This window comes from Falco biarmicus, chromosome 5 (genome assembly GCF_023638135.1).
Source record: "Falco biarmicus isolate bFalBia1 chromosome 5, bFalBia1.pri, whole genome shotgun sequence".
In the NCBI taxonomy this organism is placed as follows: domain Eukaryota; kingdom Metazoa; phylum Chordata; class Aves; order Falconiformes; family Falconidae; genus Falco; species Falco biarmicus.
In genome coordinates this window covers 32,836,008-32,853,539 of record NC_079292.1, presented here as the reverse complement: position 1 = coordinate 32,853,539, position 17,532 = coordinate 32,836,008, and the positions used below count along the sequence as shown (strand labels likewise).

Below are 17,532 nucleotides of genomic sequence, written 5' to 3'. Positions count from 1 at the left end.
TTACACTACAAAAAAGATAAGTTTTTTTAAAAATACTTACTAGACCTACAATCTAAATCTACAGCTAAATTCTTAATAGAGTTTAAATGCACGTTTTAAAGCCAAGTTAAGAGTTTTAACTCTGCTGAAGACAGACTTTTCCTGAAGGCAGCCTCTAATATATGTCAACCACTAATAATAATCACATTAAATTCAGGAGTACTAACCCAACTTGCAGAGGTGATAAGTAAAAAGGATCTCTGTTCTATGCTGCTGATGTATTTAAATAGAAGGACTGACCATGTAAGTTTTACCAAAGGCAGCATATTATGTTTTGGTAAAAATTAGAGCAGACTAGAAAGCTTCCTAAAGAAAAAAATCACTTAGAAAAAAATGGTTTAGAATATTACATGGGAACGTTTGGTGTAAATTCTGGGCCAGTGAGGTCTGTTTAAATTAAAGGACTATTTTACAGAAAAATTGGCAAAACCTGCTCTCAAACAAGAACTCAAACCAAAGCATCTAGTATTTTGCATTGCTTTAATGGTGCCAGATTACAGATAGTTTGCTGAGCTGTCATAACATTTGTGTCCAGATTCAAGGACATATCAAACTAATTATTAGACAGGAAAAACATTCATGTAATACTTTTCTCCCTAGATTGATTCTGGAAAGAAAAGCCCGCAGTATTAAGTTCTGTGATCTCCTCCTCTTTCTTCTGCACACAAGCCAAAAAATACATTAGAAAGCTGACACCTCTAAATAGGGCTTTTTTAGGTACCTTCTAGAAACTCCCCAAAGGACTTAAACCGTGTAGCAAGATGTTGATCGGTATTTTTCATGCATGTTTACAACTCATGTATTTCATAGGTTTTAATTAGACAAATGGAACTCTGAAAAAAAAATATTAGGTTGCAGCTAAAAGTCTGGAATATAGAAAAATCTGAAACTTAACCCTTCAAAAATTTTAAAATTCTAGTGTGTCAGGATTTGCACATACCCAAGGTCTTACAAATTACTGAGTACAATTTCTCTTAAAATATATGCTTTTAATTTTTAATATTTCGTTATCAATCTTTTACTATGGTATACGCCAGAACAAGTATATTAGACTCCCAGATAAGCTTTCAAAAATATTTTTAATAGCTGTAGTGCAACACACAAAACTTCACATTGTAACGGCAATTAAGATGGACTACTACTACCTGACTAGATGGTACTTTGATAAGAAATGCTTAGAGTAGCAAATCATAGTATAACGTCAGTTAAAAAACAAAACAAAACACTTCAGGTGCCTAAGCACACAGGATGAAAGGCAAACCTATCCTTACACTTACCGTTTCCTTCCTGTGCTTTATACAAAAAGCACAGAAGGGTTCATAAAACATCTAAAGCCTCGTTTTAAGATACTGTCTTAAAATCATGCTATTGCGAAGGCATGTGACAAAAAGAAAACTATTTCAAGTTAAAGTTTTTTGTAAACTGGTATAATGTGTTTATTTAAAAAAAAACAAGGAGCACAGCAACTGAATTGACAGGATTTAAAAAAAAAGACAAAATATCCTGCTGCACAGGTGACGGTAGTATGACTCATAGTATGTTGCACCTGGGATATATATGCATTGGTCCTGCAACAATTGATTTGCTTATTACAGGAAAAAAAAGCCAAGGATTTTCTTAATGCACTGCAAAATAGCTTGCCTCCAAATTAATCACTTAAGATAAAAACAGTAATAAAACACTTGATCAAATTAATAGCTCCATGTAGTAGTTGAACCATCACAACTAAAGTTTGTCAGTAATGAGGTGTTAAACTACAGCTTCACCTCAGTTATGGAAAAAACATCCTCTTTTGCCTTTGGGAGGCAGTGCTTTGTAGCAGAAAGCAGCTTTGGAAACTAAAAAAACATTTCCTGCTTCAGCTATCAGACTGCTTCCACATAACAGCTTGTGGAAGAATTAAATTCATAAATAACTTCAACATTATGATGATAGTCAATTAACTGTCATAGTTCCCACTAGCCTTTCCTGGTTTTAGATTGTGCTTAGAAAGAAAGAACTAGTATTTTCACCTAGCCCAGAAATTTTATAATTGGCAGATTACCAACTCTTACACCTGAAATAACTCTGACTATATTATCACTACTACTACCTTTTCTGCTCCTCATTCTACCAAGAAATACATTATTTTTTCTTTTGTCCATAGTCACCAACTAGTAAAGTGCCAATTATTAAGACTGAGAGGAGTACCTTTTTCTTTTGGGACTCTTATAAGCACCAAGGATCAAATCGAAGAACTAAATGTTCCTTGACATCCAGCCCTCTTGCCATAAGGGTCTAGTAAATTATGGGTGATAATACATGATATTCCAAATGCATTCACCAGAAAAGTATCGATTCAAACCAAACTAGAACAGATTCAAGCCATTTAACCCACTCCCTGAAAAAGCATCTTCATGTTCATATGATTACATGAAGCCACATTTGAGCTACTCACTGAATTTCTATCAAGTTCCCCATCAACTGGAACGGTCTCCATGCTGAAAGGGCCTGTTGTCTGTCTCCGTCAATTAGATTTCTTCCATCCTGCTACTCGAGATCCTGGAGGAGGAAAGAAAAATGTAATTCAACTGCAATAGCTGAAATCCACTAAAGAGCTACACTCTCTCTCCCCAGTGTTTTAAGAGAGTAAACAGTCTCCTAGTGTAAACTGCACATAACGGTTCCTTGCAAAGCATGCACATTACCCATGAAAATCAACTTTTTAAGAATGGACAGGATAGTTTCAAATTAAATGGTCAAAACAAAAGCTACTCACAGAGGTAACTTTAATTTTACAAATAAGGAAGAGTTATGCTGGAAGAACACAAGCAGGGAACAAAACCCCAACCCCACAGTTTTTGCCCTGTGTTTCCCCTTGTTCCAGAGTCCCCAGCAGCACACCTTTCTCACCTCGCAGGCACGTGCACACAAGCTGTTTGGGTACATAAAAGCTGTTCTTGAGGAATCAGAGTTTAGGGTTTCCCAGCATAACTCCAGAAACAGCTATGTTTTGCTTTGTGGAACCAAGACACTGAAATTAAATCATTTGTGCAAGCCAGCACTCTGTGGCAGAGCGAGCACTCAGCTGGTGGTCACCACACAAGGCCAGAATGCAATGCCTTGCTCTCTAGACGTTTCTTTTTTTTTTTTTCCTAGAGAATGAAAGCGACAATAAACCTTAGTTTCACACCATATTTGAAGTCACCGGTGAGTCAAGAGAACGGTCTGGAATCAAGCAAAACTCAGCAGAAAAAACACCCCTTAATCATTCATACATTGAGTGGGTTTCAGGAGGGGAACAGACCAGAATGGGATGCCCACAGAGATGTCTGTCTCCAGTCCACTGTTCTGCTTCTCTCCCCAAGGCCCTGATCAGCAAAGGACACGAGCAAGATGAGAAGGCTGTAAGCTGACCTGTTCAAAACAGTAAAGCCACTGTCCCACAGGGAAAAAAATCCTGCAGTCCCACCCTCCACGGAGCCATACTCACACTGCCCTTCCCTCCAGCCAGAGCAAGTGCTTGGTCAGACATTAGCCCAAGGACTTTTTTTTTTTTTTCTTTCTTTCTTTCTTTTTGTCTCGGGTGGAGTGACTGCGCAGGAAGCAGCTAAATTACCAACCCGATTGCTAAACCAACACTTGAGTAAGAGCAGCGGTAGCATGGCGATGGTGACTGTTTTTTAAATCTACAATGGTAGCATATTGTGGTTAAGGTATACATCAAGCTATGGCTTCAGCTCAAGCTTTAGTAGAAACATTAACTGAGGACATAGGGGCAAGAAGGTGGAGGTGGGGGGAGGCATCACAGCCGCTCCAGGGAGCCTGAGGAGCACTCTGGGTGCAGGAGGATAGGAGATGGGCAAGCAGAGGACCAGGTGAACACACAACAAAATCCTGTGGTTCAGAGCTTGCCTCAGGAAATACACACTCATAAAAAAAAAAAAATCTCACTATAAAGAACAACCATTTGTTCAACTGCTTTCAATGTTTTTTATTATCATAATTTGGGGGGTTGTATTATATAAAGCACATTTGAATTAAAAATCCCTTAGGAAGAACATACGGTATTAACACACTACAGCAAGTTACCATAACATATACCACTGAAACACAAAAGGAAGCATTAATAAAAAGTTTAACAAAAAGACTGTGTGCTAAAGAAACTACAAAGTTTATAGTTCCCTATGACTCAGTCAAAGAACCGACGAGGATTTTACTCAAATACTTGAGTAATTACAGAGGTGGAACGTAACTGGGAAGCATATGGCTAGATGTTTCATGTAAATTAGAAATAGTAGACACCTAAAGGGAGATGACTACGAGTGATTAATTTGCATTAATAAAATGAAAGATGGCATTACCACAGAAAGAAGAATTCACCCCAGCAGCTCTGTTTCCCAGGGCAGCAGGCACTGCAACACACACCTTCCATACACCAGCAGAGAGATGCACAGCTGAGTAGTAAGTACTGGAGGCTGCTCGTTGTCATCTCTTCCTCACACACCCCTTCTCCCATTTTGGGTTCTATGATTAGCAGGCAATTTAGCAACACCAGGCTGCATACATATTCAATTTACGGAAATACTGAACTCAAACAGAACAAAAAGTCAGTGGCATTGCCAACTATACACTGATATTTAGAGCAGTTAGCCAGCTTTTGTAATTATACAATGTAACCATACTCAAGTTATCAAAATAAACAGGTCTTTCCTGACAGTAGAAATGTTCGCCCTAAAAGTGTTTTAAACCCATCTCTATTTTTAACAGACATTTTTAAACTCTTAATTTTTATTGTCAACACTCCTCGTGTACTCTCCTCCTCCAATTGTTCATGTGACCACAGCCACTACAGCCTTCCTTATCTCAGACTCAAGAGTAGTATCTTCAGACAGGTAACCTAATTTGTAATTCTTAGCAATCATGGTTGCTCATGGTCCCCAGGAAACTCATCATCTGGCAGGTCCCAACAACTGCAGAGAAGTTATCTGGGAAAGGGAGGGAGAAAATTCTGCCTGCTCACGTTCGAACAGACATGCAGAGTAGAGCAGGTGCAGAAATGGTTAAGAACTACCTTCCCCCATGTTGTTTAGATTATGAGTAGACAGCCAGCTTGGCTTATTTTTCTTGGCAAAAGGAAGGCTGAAAGTGAACAATATTGTTTCTGCAATATGCCAAAATAAATACCTAGGGAAGAAAAGGGATCTCTCAGCAAAAGGATACTGCCAAAAAGTCATATAAGTATGAACTTGGAGAACAGATTTGCTTGTGTAATTTTCAAATTACAGAATGCTTCCAATCATCTGAGCCCTAATGCTTTGAAACAACTTTCCTATCAATATAGGGAAAAAGAATTTAGTTATTTGTAAATGCAGCCAGGTTATTATGAGGTGTGTTTCCACAAACAAGCAAGCAAGCTCTATTATGCTTTAGCCAATCTAACCATTAGATTTGAAGACACAACTCCAAATTTAAATCTCCATCTTTTTAGCTTTTAGGGGACATTTATGACATGCCCCTACTGCTCTTTCCATGTTCACAAGTGTTTCCAGTTTGGTTGGTTTGAGGCTTTAATTAACAGATGTTCCTACTTCAGAATCACAACCCTTAAGAGCTTAAATGTTCAGAAGGGAACACACAAACTGAAATTATTTGAAAAGAATTACATGATGGCATCCTAGCTAATCACCTATGTTTCTTTTATCGACAACAGATACAAACTGGCACTTAGGTGCTCATTTTAAAGCAGCTGTAGCAACTGAACAAATCATGCCACAAAATAAGCTCCTTCTCTCCAACTGTGAAGAAGATCTACAGTGATTAGCTCAGAAGCATATATTTAAAGCAGAAGGGAAATGCATCCCACTTAACACATAATCAACAACCTGTCCTGTTAACACTTGTATTTCATCTTAATTTATTTTAACAGATTGCTTCAGCCATTGATAGTTTTTGTAACAATCTGATTTTCAGTTAGTTGCACCTTGAGAATAAGAAAACCCTGCTTGGGTCTCCCATGGAAGCAAAGGACAACATGTATCAATGAAAGCTACTGCTTTGCATGAACAGGATCTTTTCCAACTCCCTACGCACATGCACACTCAAGTATCTTAGGCGAGTTCTTACCTCTTCACAACTCCCAACCACTACAACAAAATATATCTCAAAAGCCATAAAAGTATGCCTCAGTACTAGAAAGTTACATGACATTCTCTTAAGTATAGTTACACAGGTCACAGAACAAATGCAGCGCAAGTCAGGTGCCTTGGCTGTGTCAGAAGTCTGCGGCACAAGCCTTCGTTCACAGCTTCACAGGTCGGTGAAGTGGATATGGCAATTTTCTGTATTGACTTGTTCCATATGTTAACCAGATTATACGAGTTTTTATTGCAGGTATATGTTCATTTAACTGAATAAAGGGGTTATTAGGAAAGACAAGCCCTTTTTTTCCTTCAGCATAACAAAAGCTCCTCACCAAATATGTAACTTGTTCCAGGCATATTAGAGTTTAGACCTGACTCAATGGCAGTAATACCCTACCAGAGGTGCGTTTCTGACATTAAAAACATAAATGAATTTACAAAAATATTTTCTTCTTCCCCTTTGCCCACAGAAGATCGGCTTTGGTTCAAACATTTCACTAAATTTGGAGAATTTGCCTGATCTCATGGCTGAGATGCTTGCTATGCTACCACCTTTATCCTCACTGCTCCACCCCCCCCGCCCCCCCCTACCCCCCCATGAGTTCCTAAATTTCAGCCAAGGTGCAGTCACAAACTGAAAGTGGTAGAGATGACCCCGAATCAATACATTTTCTGTCTAATCAGAAGGCTAAATTACTTGAACACCTGCATACTGTATTATACAGGCAGATTTTAGCCTTCTCCCTAAGTACTATCACCAACAGTCCTTAGATAAGGCATTCGCACTGTGATACTGTTTTGTGATCTGTTACAGCATCAGTGTACCCTCTTACACATCAGCGTCATACCTCATAGGCATGGTACAGCCTCACCTGTGACCTGCGTCAAGTGCACGGTGAAATGGCCACTGCATGCTGATCCAGCCTTTCCGAAGGAGAACTGTTCTGCAGGGTTCTGACCTCCCAACTGACCTGCTAAGTTCTGCTGGATGCTCGTTTTCTTTGCTTAAGGCCTAAAATAAGTTAACGCACTTAAATTTCTCAAGTTGGGTATCAAATAAGAGTATATTGTAAATTTCTTTAAGATGACACAGGCATAATACATTCACTTCCAACATCAATGCTGCAGCAAGCATGGGTGAGGCACACTCGGAGAAGAGAAACCTAGTTGTTTATGTTGGCATCAAGAAGGGTCAAAATTCACCTAGGTCCTTGCTGGAAAGCAGAGTCACAACAGTACCAGAGAACTGCTGTTCCACAGGGAATCATGGGATGCATGAGTTACGAAGGGACCTCTGGAGGTCATCTCGTCCAAACCCCCTTTCGTGGGAGGGCATCTAGGCGGCTTTTGAAGATCTTCAAGGATGAGGACACCACAACCTCCCTGGGCAACCTATGCCCGTGTTCGGCCACCCTCACAGTAAATAAGTGTTTCTTGATGTTGAAAGGGAACCTCCTGTGTTTCAGTTTGTGCCCATTGCCTCCTGTCCTACTGCTAGGCACAACTGGAAAGAGCCTGGCTCTGTCACTTTAAGCCTTCCCTTCAGGTACAACGTACACACACTGATGAGACCCCCCCCACGCCTTCTCTTCTCCTGGCTAAACAGTCCCAGCTCTCTCAGCCTTCCTTCATATCAGAGATGACCCAGCCCCTTGATCATCTTTGTAGCCCTTCACCGGACTCTTGCCGGTATGTCCATGTCTCTCTTGTACTGGGGAGCCCAGAACTGGACCCAGAACTCAAAGTGTGGCCTCACCAGTGCTGAGTAGAGGTGGAGGATCATTACCCTTGACCTGCTGCCAATGCTTTGTCTAATGCATACAAGGATACCATTCATTATCTTTGTGGCAGGGGCACATTGCTGCTTCCTGTCCAACTTGCTAACCATCAGGATCACCAGGTGACACCTAGGTAAGCAGAACTCAGGTGTGGTTATCAGTACATTCAGTTTAGTCAAGTCCACAAGGAAGTTTAAGGTAATACTCTTGAGAAAGGTATCTAAGTGCTAAAAAAAAAAAAAAAAAAAAAAAGGAACAACAAGCTTCATAAAAATTAAGAGCTGATAGAAATAGGATTAGTCTTAAGAGATTAAAAGAAATCTACATTCTAAATGTAACTAAGGTGATCAAACCAAGACTCTCAACTAATCTAAGTGTCACTCAGCAACCATAGTAGGGTGCAAGCACTTCCACTTCGCTGCAGGGGAGCAGCAGTAGCGCAGAAGGTAATAAAGGTACATGTTTTCCTTACAAGGCTCTTTGAATCCAGCGCGGCACAGGAAGGCCAGTCCCCTGGCTGGAGTGCAAGGCCACAGATTGTGCCTCTCAGTTAATGAGTACACGCACCAAGTACACTTCATCAACAAGCTACAGATCAGGCCAACTTCTTGCACATGACACAATGTCACTGCATGCCAAGGACCCTGTGTTTGTTGAGACCAGTTCCAAGAAGCAGAAACTGAAGCTGAGTTACTGGTAAAAATGGAGTGGGGCCAACAAGGTCAAACGATTCAGCAAAAGATCTGGTAAACAAAGAAATCACAAGTTTCCCTCAACTCTCAAACTAAGCATCTTACAGACACTAACAAGAACTTGGAGAAACTGGGAAGAGGTTTTATTCTGCAATTCTAGAAGAGAAATTTGAGAGCTGAGTAAATCTCTAGGTTCAATTCCTTCTACTGTGAAAGTCAGGCCAAACAGGAGAGCTTCACAAAAACAGTAGTAATATAGAAGAGGTCACAGATCACAAACTGTACGGTCAAGTTAACTCTGAATTGCAATGTTTGAATGCTCAAAAGCCTGCTACAAGTATAACCACACCAGATTCAAAAATGACTTCACACATGTCCCCTGAGTATACTGTGATCTCTTGATGCTACCAGCCACTAAATCCACCCTTATGAAACACTTCCTTCCACCCTAAGTTTCATCACCTGCCTTCTCATTTCCTGACTAAACAGTTCATGTGCAAAGAAAGCTGTTTCCTCTGTTTTCGTATTGCTGTTTTCAGAAGGGCGTGGGGGGACACCAAGCCACCAAAAAAATAACCCCAGGAAAGTTGAAGCACATAAGAACAGACTTGAAAACATCTCTCACCTAGTAAAAACTTGGAAACTAGAAGCATAACTTAAATAACCTCAGCTATCTTTTGAGTGATAGATGGCAATGAATGCCAAGAAGAATATAGCAAACTTCTGAATACCCACTGCAACTTTAATAATTACTACCTTAAACAGGTGTCCCATAGAAAAAATTGTCTTGATTAAAATGAAGGCATATAGAACTGATGGTAAGAGTCACCTCCAAGTACCAAAACCCAACATCCTCTACAAAACCTAGAGTCCCAAGTGTTCTGGAGCCCTCTGGCCACTGAAATGAGCTTCGAAGCTCCCCAACATGTCCCAGTCTTCATAATGTGTATTTTGCAAGACTGTTCCCACGATTCAAATCAACTGTTGCTCTTAAAGGTAAAAATTCCTGTTTCTTCACCTAAAGGTGTCCAGCTACCTGGAGCATTATCCACTTGGCCTCCACAGGCCATCTAGCTTTTGAGCATAAGCACAAGAAAGGCAATAAAACATTATTATTTTTTTTTGCATTTAAGCTTGAACCAGAGAGAACCTATGAAGCGTCACAAAATATTCAGAAGATACTTTCTTTCTTTGTTGTGATAAAGTAGGGAAAGATTTAATCAAACCTTACATCACCAGATCTAGCATTTTAGTTTTACATTTCAAGATGCTGTTATATCAACCAGCAAAATTACCAAGTGGACGCCAAACAAATGTTACAGAACCTTATACAAGGTTAACCTGGTCAATGATGCCTTTGAAGAAATAAAAAGATGCACTCAGAGTAAGTGGTTAGATGCATTGCAAACTGTTTTCCTTTCACAACTCTGCCGTGCAACTTAAGGGCACATTCAGTATTTGGGCCTTGCGTTTTTCCTGACAAGCTAAAAAGGGTTTAAGAAAGCAACATGACCATTTAATAATTTAAAGTCAAGGGATCCTGCCTTTCTTCTAACAGCATTAGAAATTTTCTTCCACAGCTGTAAAGGTACTACTAATAGCCTCACACACACACACCTCTTTTAACTAGTCAACACATGTTCATCTAGAGGTTTTGCATTAGAAGCAAAGATGCTCCTATTGATATCTCAGAGTAAAAAAAAAAGTTGTTCTGCACTGTGATGAGAGACTAGCTGGTACTCCCTGTGGTTTCTTATCTCTCATTTTGGCAGCTGTATGAAGTTGCAGTGTGACACGCTCTAGACACAGCTGAAGGGAGTTAAGAGATCACTAGTCCTCCACACCTGGTCCTTGCCACCTCTTGCTGTACTGCAGCTGCTGCATTTCTGACCTGCCCACAGACCTGTCTCTGCAGGTGCTCCCTAACCCTCTTCCATCAAGAGGAAACCCCACTATTGCAAATTCTTTTAACAGACACTCTCAAAACACAGATCATTTAAACTAAGCTAGGTCATGGGACTTCGCAACTTGCCTTTCTGCTTGCAGGTCTGGCATGGCAGTGGTAAAAAACAGCTGAGGGCCCCCTCTTAACCCACCCCCCATTCCAACCATAATAGCCTGTGTAAAGCATGGACTATGTCTACAGCTACTGACTCACCCAACACAGACTGGAAACTACTGCAGGAAATGATGGGAGTCAAGCCAAGTCAAAAGGAAAAGCAATGTTTTTGTTAAAAGTTTTTCTGAAATGAAAAAGTAAGATAAGTCAGCACAGATGTTTCCACACACAAGATGGATAGGTGGCAGAACAAGTCCTTCCATTTCTGATGCCGCAGTGGAATCAGTTGCCATCCTGAGGAACAAGATAGATCTGGATTTCCTCTGTAAGGAACTTTCCAAAACAAAATCTAACTTTGTGTTTCCTAAAAGGAACATTTCTCTCTTTTCCCCTTGACAGACATTACTGTTAAATACAGAGTCAAAGCATTAAAAAGGAAGGAAAAAAAAAAAAAGGATAGTTACTATTTCAAGCCTATGAAGAACACTAAGCATATAAGAACTCATTCATTGTGCTGAAAAAGCCTCAATAAGGGGATGCTGAAGGTCTACTTTAATACTACACATCATGCAGAATACTACCTTCAGTGGTGGAACCCTCTAAACATCTTGGTTATAATGTGATCATACAAAAAGTTTTTAAGTCTCATGTGCAGGTCAAGAATACAATTGACTTTGTAAGGAATAAAGTTTCACAGAGCTATTCTGAGATTATATATAAAGTGATTGCAAGTAATCATACTATTGCAGATCAGTGAATTACTAACTGCCAGATGAATGACATGTGACTAGATGAGTGCTCTTTACCTATTGCAAATAAAGTAAAAAGCTAGCTTAAACTACTGTAAAGTTTCTGCATCTCAGAATCTGCAGTGATCTTGCTTGGACAAATACGCATCATCATACAGGCAGTTCATTGCCACATCAAAAGCTACTGCACCTGACTTTCTACATCGCTTCTCTCTGAGCTGACTTAAGTAAATATTTAATGATAATTTAATAATAACAAAAATAAGCAAGATTCCAGCTTGTCACAATTTCAGAGTATGTACCTGGTCAGACAGTCATTGTAAAACATTTTGCTTACTAGGAGTTTACAAACAATTTGCAGTTTTAATATGAACACCAAGCAACTATCTGGGGCATTAGAGCATGTATTACTTGTGTTAAAATACCATTTATGTTTTAAAAGTCTCTGTTGCTGGGGGATAGACAAGAACATTTTTCCAAGACTGTGTCCAAAAGACTACACAATCATCTGCTTGAGGAAAGCCACTCACTTTTCTCACCTACAGTCTCTCCCTCATGTTTGCAGGAGTTACAGACACCTGGACAAACAGGATGACTGTCCTCAAAAGTGATCAAATCTTTCTCAGTATGTTCCTTGACAACAGACACAGACCCAAAGCAACTAAAGCAAATTCAAATAACCACATTCATGCCTATATGTACCCTCTGAAAAAAACACCACCCCCAAAAAAAAAAACCAAAACCCATACACCTTCAAAAAATCAGAAACGTGTAAGGAGGTGACTGTAAGTGACCTACAGTATCAGATCTTTGGTATCACATGAGGTTCCACCACAGCCTTCCCAGAAATTACAATAACTAACCAAAGCAGATACCAATCTTTACTTTTCTTAGTGTATCTCAAAGCTCAACCAGTAACTGTCAGTGTTTGACTGTAAGCTCCCTGAAGTACAAGCTATCCTTTTGTTCTGTATTTGTATGCTATCAAGTTCAATTTGATCCAAATGTGACTAGGGTTCTCAAATTCAAAGCAATGTAAGCAGTTACTGTTAAATAAAGAGTTGAAGGGAAAGAGAATCATCTTAATGCACGTGTACAGCAAAAAAAACCCCAAAATTCATAAAATGAATAATATACCTCCAAAACTGAGTCAGTGCAAAGGACCCATTTTCCAAGTGGCAGTTCTACTAGGTTTTTAATCTTTCCTTTGCACTGTGCATTTTGCTGCTTCTCAGAACTAAAAAGGATGGCTAACTCATTTTAAAGAGGTGAAATACACCTTAAGAGCTCTTATAAATTTTCATACCTGTTGAAAGGACACTAAGTTTCATAAGGGTGGGGGAGGCACTTGGTTCTATGCACTACAAAAAAACCAAAAACCCAACAAACCACAACCTCAAAATATCATTTAGGTGACTCAGTAAGATCTACCCAAGAAAAACACAATGATTCAAATTCCAAGTGTGATGCCATTTAACTGCACTCATTTAGAAATAACAGGCTTCCCACAGGTATAACAGTGGCAATAGTTTTTTTGTTAGCGAGCATTGCTGAGGAATAGTATTAATGTGAAATGAATAAACCAGAACACCTTTCCTCATCCAGAGCTCCCACCCCTGTATCTACCAGTACAGAATCACTTTTCTATATGACGATGGCTTAGTTTCACCAAAGTAAGAACTGAGATAACCTCTCTGGTTCCTGCTAACGAGAACCATGAACACACTTCACAGGGGCTCAGCTAAGAGAGTAACTACAGTTCTAATTTCTGCTCTAACCTGAGATACATAAAATAGAAAAATCAATGCAAGTTCTAGGATTAAAAGCATGAAAGAAGACTTAAGCCTGACAAACAAGTCTCAGTCAAGCTGTGCTTAGCTGCAGTATAGGTATACTGTGTTTTAGAGGTTTTTTATGAAATGGACTTTCTGCAGGATTAAACATGGATATTTCAAACAGGAACCTAATGTTTATTCTCATGTACAATTTAGTTTTCTTGTCTTGGCAATAGTGTCTCTTCTTGATATTAAAATAGAGTTGATGACACAAGAGATGGCCTTCATTTGGATTTCTTTTGGCTAGTGCTATAAGGTAGTTTCCACAATTTCATGATACAGGATATCTGTGTGAGAATTTAAGAACAAAAGGTCAGAGAAGCCTAGTGCAATAGGAAAAACCCTAGAAATTCTAACTTAAAGTAGCAGCAGGTTCAAACAGGCAGCCATAGTATCTGGCTTACACATCATGGTTTATTAAAAAGATTTAGAAATTCTAATTCAGATTTCCATTGTTTATGCCAAGTTCAGGTGTTTGGGTTTTTTCACTTTACTGCTTGCCTAATTAAAATGAGCTGATAAACCTAACTTCTGGTTTTTTAGGTGTCAGTGCTATTCTACATGTTTGCAATTAGGATATTTCATTGTTGGTTTTTTTGGTTTTGGTTTTGTTTTGGGGGGGTGTATGTTTTTTGGTTTGAGAGTTTTTGGGTGGTATTTGGGGGGGAAGTGGAGTTTTCTTTGTTTTTTTCTTTGTTTTGTGGGGTTTTTTTTTAAGTCACAAACCATTTCAAACAGCTTTTGCTCAGGCTTAACAAGGAGCAGTGCTTTTAGCACCAAACGTCCAAGCTTATATTCTGAAGCTACTGAGTAACTGCTGATTAACTTTGATTTGGAACTGCTGCAAGAGTCTCACATAGCTTTTAGTTTAACAGGATGAACCAATAGCATTTAAATAACATAACCTGATCCACATGAACTGTAAAATACTGTCACATTACAGACTTGGCAGATGACCTAGCACTAGACCTCTTGTTTCCCTACCCATTTCTATTCAACAAGTTACACATTCCTGCCTCACAACATTTCTTTGGATGGTGAGAAGCACCTGGCCTGCCACAACAAGCAGCTATGGAAGAGATACAAACATCATCAATTGACAACCTACCTACAGTCTGCAGCCTTCAAATCAGCTCATGATCACTGCCTAATCCAAGTTAGGCAACTGCTCACACTATTTGCAGCAATAAACAGGCAACTTATATAAAAAAATTTTGCAAGAGCTGAAAATAGAAGCCAAGCCTTTCACAGCTCAAAGCCAGCCCTCAAGCACAGGAGCTGAACATACTTGTTCCCAAAGCCATCCCATTTCTGAAGAGCAGAATGCTTTTTGCTCCTGGTACTGTAAAGAGACACCAAAATTCTTTGTAGCAAGAACCACATATTATCAGGGTACATTTAATACTGTGGGGATCAATATAGAAGATATTAAATTCATTAAGCAGAACAGAAAGTACATGTCATGGTATACGTGTCATGGGATAATAGGGTTCTATTCTTTTGACAACCAGGGAGTGGTTGCAAGGTCACTTCATACAGCACAGCCAGGAAAACAAAGTCCTGACACTTCTTTGGAAGTTCCTAGAAATGCTTCAGAGAAGAAAAAAAACCCCTAGCATCCTGGACAGACAATTATTCCATTTGAGGCCAAAGAAATACTGAAAGAACAAGGCACCTTCTCCTGCCTTTCCCAAGTACTGGGAATTCTCTTTCCCTTAGAATGGGTTAACAGGGCCATCGGATCGCTTGAGCATGTGATTTAAGGTGAATGCTATCTTCTTAGCTGCTTAATCCCGCAGGACTGTGTGATACTAAGTTTTGAAGTCTGCTTCCCTACCACCCTCCATCCATCCCCTGACTACTCAAAGGAAATCAGAACTGGTGTGATGCAAGAGATGTTGTGCAGTTTGGGTGCCCACTGACAAACAGAAGACAGACATAAACATCTGGAAGGAAGGTTGCAATGCTTGTGGTTTTACCATAATTAATGGAAAGAATACTTCCAAGAGAGATTGTATTTAGTTTTTTGAAAGAGGAAAAACTATATCTTTCCATTCACAGCATTATCTCATTCCAATATTGTCACCAAAACTGACAAGAGTTATCAGTTTAATAGCATTTTATAGTTTACTTTCATATTTAAAATCAAACACAATACCAAGATAATGTGAGCTTAACTACCAAGATAATACTAGCATAGAGCAATTCAATACACTGTATCTCTGCCACAGCAGTTAACTACACCTGAAAGTATCACATTACACATTTTATTCCCTTGAAGGCAGCTTACGCATGCATTTCTAGCTTTTAGGGAAAGAATGAAACACTAATTTCCATGCTTTATGACGTAAATAAACCTAGGCAGCAACAGCACAGGTCTCAGAGCTGTAACTCAACAGAAACATCTGTCCCAACTTACTCATAGCCAAGACTCTGCATCCTGGGGCACATCCCATCTTTGATGCTCATTTTCACACACTCCACTGAGACGTCAGGAGGAAAACTGAGTGTACCTGTTCAGATTTCCTGCAGGAGTGCTATAACTGGCACTACATGTTTCCAACTATGTGCTATGCTAAAAGGGGTGACTGGAGAAATCTCACATCCTGCATTTTTAATGCATTAACCGAGTACCCGGACAGTATCCAAAACTAGTGGTTACAGATACAAACCAGTGAACTTCTACAGATATACTGTACTTAAAACTAGGGGCTTTAACTTTTAAAAGCTGATCTCTCCAAGAAGTCTCATAATGAATGTGTAGAAGAATAAAGGTTTGCTGTGTTTGTTGTGTTGGTTGGGTGTTTTTTTTCCAAAATTGTCAAGCAAAAGCACATGTAATACTGATTTCAATGAAAACAAGCGTGCAAAGCCCCTTAACCTCAAAAACACATATGCATGCATAATCTTTCTCATAAGAAAGGATTTCATTCCTTTGTTTTGCAGCCCTCAACAGAATTCAGAGCAGGATGATCTGTCCTCTCCTCCTAACGATCACAACTTGAGAAAAAAAATACAGTAAGCTGGTAGTTCCTAATGCAATGGCACATTTTACGTTCCTATGATAGCTTTTAGCAAGTCTGTGACATTCATTAACACACATGGAATATGAAATTAAGACCTGGCTCCAGAAATGCTATTAACTTCATAAAATCCAGGTTTTAAGGTAATAGCCGCTTGGATATTTCAATGCCATTTAAAGCACCAAACTGTAAAATAACTGAGAAGCTTATCTATCAAAACCACCTAACTAAGATAAGCACACAAGTATTCCAGTTACATCAGGAAATAATAAGCCAATTTCCCCCCAAGGAGAAAAGCACTGTGCCAACACTTCACATACAATAAGAATCGACTGTCTCCAAGTGTTGATAAGTATAATTAACCTTCATTAACCCTCTCTTTGGCCTTGAACATTAAAGCTGAATTCAGCCTGAAAGCCAATTAAAATGCTAAGCAGTCTACCCACTTTGGGACTGGAGAATGGCATACTGCATTCAATTAAAAAAAAAAAAAAACCCAGTTGTCTCAGACACTATCAATTATCTGTTAGTTGTTTTAATAAAAAATCATAATTCATAAATAAAACACACTTCAAAAAGAATGAAAAATTCTTCCATTCTCCATGAAGACCTTGGAATATTTAAGGTTGATGAAGGGAAGTCTTTTATCCTACCAACACTGAAGGTTTAGGCACAGAAACCAAGGATGAAGGTGAGCTAGGTGGGCTATGAAGTTAGATTTTGCCTTTTCATGCTTACCTATAACAACTGATAGGAATCCTAGAGCCTTTCAGAGTATCTAGACTCTGAACAAGAGCTATTTTGCATGAAAATCGTCACAGATGCAGACCAAAAACATTCTGTAGGTTTGCTTAAAAATAGATTACTATAATTCTTGGTTTCCACACTTTCCAGTTTGAGCTTGAAATTCATATTATACTAAAAGATTTTAAGCAAAGTATGAAACTCTGCTCCTGTAATAACATTACAATTTTTCCATGCAATTCTGTATAGGAGGCTGTCACATCATGGCAACGGATGAAAAATCTGGTTCTTTATGATTTCTTGTTGCATCTATTCCTTCATGTTAATCATCATTATTAGTGTTTAAGTGTCAGCGCATACAAATTCATGGGGTTTTTTTCCAGTTAAAACACTAGGTAGAAATACAAATTTTCTTTTTCAACAGGAGAAACAGGTGAAGTGATTTCTGTTTCTCCAGTGAATCTAAGCTGATTACCACCATTTTAGAGCTA

General features: G+C 39.1%; 1 protein-coding gene across 7 annotated transcripts in view; it reads right to left on the bottom strand.

Annotated features, from left to right (window-relative positions):
- The window catches only part of OSBPL8 (oxysterol binding protein like 8), a 93,564-nt gene that overhangs the window by 60,279 nt on the left and 15,753 nt on the right, over window positions 1-17,532 (bottom strand). For 6 of the 7 annotated variants that reach the window (XM_056341983.1, XM_056341985.1, XM_056341986.1 and 3 more), the window contains one exon: window positions 2,477-2,580. In XM_056341983.1, the coding sequence (XP_056197958.1) occupies window positions 2,477-2,518 (42 nt within the window). In that variant the 5' untranslated portion in view covers window positions 2,519-2,580. Of the gene's footprint in view, window positions 1-2,476; window positions 2,581-4,382; window positions 4,401-17,532 lie in introns of those variants that run through there. The other variant, XM_056341984.1, reaches the window with a different exon arrangement.